This window comes from Bombus impatiens, unplaced genomic scaffold, assembly GCF_000188095.3.
Source record: "Bombus impatiens unplaced genomic scaffold, BIMP_2.2 scf_0565, whole genome shotgun sequence".
Lineage (NCBI taxonomy): Eukaryota > Metazoa > Arthropoda > Insecta > Hymenoptera > Apidae > Bombus > Bombus impatiens.
In genome coordinates this window covers 397,969-403,968 of record NT_176984.1, presented here as the reverse complement: position 1 = coordinate 403,968, position 6,000 = coordinate 397,969, and the positions used below count along the sequence as shown (strand labels likewise).

Here is a 6,000-nt window from a genome sequence, read left to right as displayed (position 1 = left end):
TGGAATATCGAATTCCTGCTGATTAAAGTCTCCAAGCGCGATGGCTCCTCGAAGGAGAAGGTTGAAAGTTAAATATTCAATTCGCCACGGTAAACCTTCGCCCGAGCCTTCGTTCGCTCGCTCGAAAACCTCGGATTGCTGTAAGATTTCGGGAATAACAATTCCATCGGAATAATAGCGCCTCGATTCGCGGAACGAGGTCAGAGCGAACGGTATTATTCTCTTAGAATGTCACGTCCGATTGGCTTAGGCGATTTTTTATTATGTTTATCTTCTATCTAAATATCAGGATTAAATGGATGGTAGATTAAATCGATTGTTTCGAGTTAATTAAGTTTTATTTAAGAATAACTTTATTTTAATAATACATACATAAATTCAATTACTTAAGAATTTAAGATGCCTTGTGAGAAAAATGAAAAATCATTCGATTTTAACAAAATAGATAAAATTCTATATATATATATATATATATATATATATAGTACGCTTAAGTCTGTATAAACGTGAAATTCTCGTGTCTAAATATACCTCGGTGCGATCGTAACGTGTTTCCTAACGGTAAAGGTCGCGTCTATTATTGCTTCAATTTACAATGTTCATCTGAAAACGGCCCTCTTCACTCGACTTCAGCGGGTTCAAGCGGAAAGGAAAAAGGAACCGTCCAGTTTTTACGAATTCTAACATTGTGTCTTTTGCTCCCTTCGGTGTATGTTTTAATGTGTGGTTATGCTTCGCGTGTGTGTTCGTTAATACACGTATCTGTAAGTGTGTGTATACGCCTTATACAAAGATATAAAGACAGATAAGAGAAAGATAAAGAAACAGCGAACGAAAGGATGAAGGAACGCGGATTTAACGACGCCCAGCGATCCTTCATTCTTTCAACTCGTTTCTTGCTTATGTAAATCGCTTGTGCTTGAGGTAGCCGACCGTCTCGCAAAAATCTTGTCAATGTTCCTCTAAAGGACGCGGACAGTTGTTCGAACGGTGAATCGACAAAGGGAAACGTGGACGAAGATAGACAGACAGTAAAAGGAATGACGAACGAACAAAGAGGGGAAAAGCGAAATTAGGGTTAAGAAAGGGACAGACAGATACACGTTTGGTGAAGACGCGAGTGAGAGAGGAAGAGTAATCTTGGGATGCTAGTCTAGGGAGGGTTTAAACGGACTAACGAGACGCTGCTTTGATTTGATTTGTCACTACGTTTAAATGCGAAATGAACGCCCGCCTCGGAACACGGCGCCCAGCATTTGCACTGAACCAACGGAATCCGACGCAATCCGTGAAAATAAATACGTTCCCGTAGCCTCCCTATTCCCAGTCCCTGTGTAATACAACGGTGGCCACGTTTATGCGCCGTACAATTTACATTCCGAGTCAGATTGCGTTCCCCCAGCGAAAATGCATTCTGCTGTTCTCCAGCGGCGCGACTATCTCTCGGAAGACATTTCATTTTCAGCTCGTCCACCACGAGTCTAGTCCACCATCTGTCCCCGTTTCTGCGCGATGGACGATGGAATGCTATTCTCTTGATGATGCTGAAGATCCTATGGTGGGTATAGTATATCCGTAGTCGAATGATTTCAACCGATCTACCATCCGCGAGCAACGCGTTAAATTTCATCGGACAGAGAGAAGGATCAGATAGAGAGAAAGAGAGAGAGAGAAAGAGAGAGTATGCCACGACTCCATGTATACCTCTTACGGACGACAGAATCGATACTTTCGGTGAAGGAAGGATTACCGTATCACGTTTGATCTTGGCCAATCAGTCAGAATAGATCCAGCCCTATTAAGGTCTTGTCCAAAGTACCCTCCTCCCTCCCTCTGTTCTCTGCTAGCTCGCAACAACGATAGATCTAGCGCGCGAGACTGTCGCTACTGGAATTTCTTCCGTAATCCCCGGACGTGACCGAAGTACAAGACGAAACTAGCACGCGTCACTAGGTAATCCATTTCCTCTATGAATCTTCTCCGTGGGATTCGGAAAGTATCTTCTCCCTGAACGAAGAGCTAGCGGCTCGGTTTCATCGTGTTACGGATCTCGGTAATCTCCAGAGGGTTGAGAACCATCTCTGTTCTCACAGATCGGGCAGCGTTAAGACGCTGCCGTTCTCTCAAACGAACACCACGTGAGGTTTTTGAGGAAGCGGCGGTTCGTAATCGTAATCGTACTCGTAGTCATAACCATAGTCCAGTCGGTGAACGTTCGATCTGGGAGCCGCGGGGCTCTGCATGCGATAAAGCGACAGCACTTCCGGTGGTTCGTCGCGAAGATCGGTAACGTCAGCCACCGCGTATACACCCTCTTCCGCCTGCCTGGTAAACGTCGGATCGGTGCCAGTATCGCGACGATTAGTCGTCGGTCTGGTGTACCTAGGCGTCTCGTAGATGTTCGTATCCTGCGGTTGCGGGCTTCTTTGTCCCGGCTTCCCGCGTGGAGTATCGTACGGGGTATCCTCGTTCCGAGCCAACAGCCGTCTACTGTACGATTCCGCATTCTTGTCCAGTTCGTCGTTGTTCCTGCCCACGTAGACAAGGAATTCCGGTCGATTGGGCGCCGCGTACGCCAAACGTTTCTTCCTCTTGGACCGCGTCACATGCGCTATCAGCGCCATAATAGTCGCTGTCGCGGCTACACAACCGACTACTGACAACGACAGATAGAGAGGATTGAGCCGACACCGCAACGAACCCTCCGACAGAGCGATTAGGGCTTTCCCGGCGAATTCCTCGTCGGTACAGACGATATCGTGGGTATCTAACTCGAGCCTCGACTCGTTCCGCCGCTCTTCCGCTCTGATAACGTTCCACAGCCAGTGCACAGAGCAATTGCAGACCAGGGGATTGCCACCGACGCGAAGAGACGACAGGCCGTCCACAGGGAATTGCGTGGGCTGCAGGGTCGACAGGCTGCATCGACGTAGAGAGACCCATTTCAGATATCTGGCGCTATAGAGAACCCTTGCTGGCAGCTCTTTCAAACCTCGATTACCATCCAACGAGATTCGTTCCAGGTTCACGTTGTCAGCGAACGCTCGCGCGTGCACGCTAATGATCGTGCAATCGTTCAGCTCCAGACTTCTTAGCTCAAATAGATTGCGAAATCCACCGGCTTCTAAAGTACCTAGTGGATTACGACTAAGAATCAGGTTCGATAAAACGTTCAGTCTAGCCAGTGCGGACGTGGGTACGGATGTCAGATTGTTTCCGGACAGATCTAGGTGCAGTAGGTCAGGTAGTCGGTCGAACGCGTCGTCAGCGATATTCCTGATAACGTTGTTCGCCAGGTTTAACAATACTAATAAGGGCAACGACGGCAACGAGTCCCTGTCAAGCTCCTGGATCAAATTGTCGGATAGGTCGACGTTCTCCAAGCTCGGAGCCAGAGCTAAATTGTCGGTGGGGATTTCTAACAGAAAGTTACCGTGCAAGATCAACGTGCGGATTTTGTGCAGATTCTTTAATAATCCTTCTGGCAAACTGGTGATCGAGTTGTCGCTTAGATTCAAGATTTCTAGTTCACTAGTGGTTTTGAACGCTTGCTCGTCCATGTCGGAGATATTGTTGCTGGCTAAGTTTAATTCCTTTAAAGAATCTAAACCTTGCAAGGAATTCTTGGCCAAGGCTCTGACGGCGTTACCGCTTACGTTCAATGTGACCAGATTCTTTTGGAAGACGAAATTGTCCGAGCCTAACGTGTGGATAGCGTTCGACGTGAGATCAAGCGTTTCCAGGTTACCGTAGAAACCGAACGACAGGTGAATATTGCCGACACGATTGTTGGACAGATCCAAGTGTCTGATCTCCGGGTTCAATTGGATCGGAACGACCTCGAGGCTCGCGTAAGCACAGGACGCGTGCAAGCTCTCGTCGTCGCAGTGGCATTGCGTTGGACAAAGACCGTTTGCCATCACTGACATCGCGACGGCCAACGCTATCGCGGTTGGCAGCGTCGTCGTCGACGGTCCACGTGATGCCATTCCATATGAACTCCTCCTCGACTGGAACTGCCCTGTAACATTGTAATAAAACAATAATATAGTAAATAAATCAACAAAATAAAATTCAAGTAGACGTAGGTAATAAATTCAAAGTAAATTTTTTAGTAAAAGTAAAGTCGTTTCTACTACTACATAGTAGTAATTTATTTCGACGTTTTTGCAAAAAAAGTGGCCTTGTTTTTACACTTATCTTCTGTATCTTACATTCCCCCTGTTTTCTACCGAACCTAAAATTTAAACTGCTAATTAATGTATAAAATATAAATTCTATATAGTCGCGGTAACGTCAGATTGCTAATAAAAAAAAAAAAAAAAAAAATTCACTTTAAAATATCTCTGGCTCAATCAAGCTCTAACATGTTTGTATGTAATTGAAACGAGTGTTTGTCGAGTCTGCCATTGTCCGCTGGCAAAGCACAGAGACGTAAAACTCGGCTGAACTTGTAATCTCGGTAGACATCGTAAATTCGAAACGAGTCATTATTTTTCTTTCATGGTTGCCGGGGAAACAACCCAACTCGAAGGACTTTCCCATTCAATAATTTCCACGTAATTTCATTAAGTAGTTACTAAAAAGGGCTATATTTTCAACCAATTAATGAGATAAAATCAATCTGAATATAAATATTTTTCAAAGACCCCTGAAAGGAGATATAAAGCGAATGACTGATAGAAAATTATTAGCAAATTTTAAATATTAAAGATATTAAACATTTACAAATTTCTATAATTTTGTTATTCAGTTATTTTGTAAGAAATAATTCAGCAGAATTTTATTCGTTGACCCTATTTTAGACGCGTTATCTGCAACAGCTTTCATTAATAATCAGGAGAGAGTCTTGTAACGAATTAAACAAGGCTGCCAGCAAATTCTAGTAACAGCTGGATATGTTAAAAGAATAAGACTTGTTAAAATACATGGTGGTCATTTGGAACACCTGCTGCCACAGATAAGCGAACGCGAGTTACTGGAAAGCAAAAATGATAGTTTTCAAGTACCAGATACAATTTCCAAATGAGTCTCACATATTATGTTGCAGCTTGTAGACTGTAACGTAACTACCCCGTTTGAAATGAATATTCAGAGAAACATGGCAAAAAATCTCATACAAATGGTAATATCAAAATAAACGCCTGCAATTTATGAAACAATGAAGGTTTAATTAGGGAATGTTATCGTATAATGTATCTATATAGGTGTGAAATGAAAAAGGAAAAGAGAATAGTGCAAAAAATGTTATTCTTGCCAAAGATCGTGTTAAAAGCTTTGTGAATTTTTCTTTTATTTATAATATCATTTTATTAAAAACATCTACATTAACAGAGTGTTTATATATAGAAAACAGTTCATGGCACTGCGTGGGATTGACAACGCGTGTAGCCGACAGTTTTGCAGATTTGATGCCGGAGAACATTTTACACAAAACTAACTGAGTTTAATACAGAAAAAAATACACAAATAAATGAAAATAAAAAAGGAACTGAATAATTTCTTGTATTTTTAATCATTTTAAATCGGTGTTTTAAATACATCTAACGTTGTTTTGTCATTACTTTCAGCGATATGCTGCGCGAGAGAAAATTATGCTCTTTGTAAGATGAAGAGATCGTGCTTCGTTCCAGCGCTGATTCAAATTACCCGAGATACGGTTCACAAATTACAGGCGCAAATTCTAAGAAAAGTAATAGAAATCCAGCTTATGTATATACAGAGAGAAAGAGAGATGGAGTGAGAGTGTATGTGTGTGTGTGTGTGAGAGAGAGCGTATAAACGGAGTCATGGTACTGTAATAAAATAGGTAGTACCGTAACGTAAACGAAGGAAAATGGGATCGGCACAACGGTATCTTAATATTGATTACCATCAGCAAATCAATATCATGGTATGCACGTTTATAGAGTTATTAAATTATATATAAGTACACATTCGACTTTTGCTCATAAATTTCTCATTCTCATTGCCATTCCGTGTATTTCCCCCCACTGCGCT

General features: G+C 42.7%; 1 protein-coding gene across 1 annotated transcript in view; it reads right to left on the bottom strand.

Annotated features, from left to right (window-relative positions):
* Positions 1–583: 583 nt before the first annotated feature.
* The window catches only part of LOC100746825 (carboxypeptidase N subunit 2-like), a 30,494-nt gene continuing 25,077 nt past the window's right edge, over positions 584–6,000 (bottom strand). Inside the window, exon 2 of the mRNA XM_003491475.4 lies at positions 584–4,021. Within this exon, the coding sequence (XP_003491523.1) occupies positions 2,124–3,989 (1,866 nt within the window). The 5' untranslated portion in view covers positions 3,990–4,021 and the 3' untranslated portion in view covers positions 584–2,123. The remainder of the gene's footprint in view (positions 4,022–6,000) is intronic.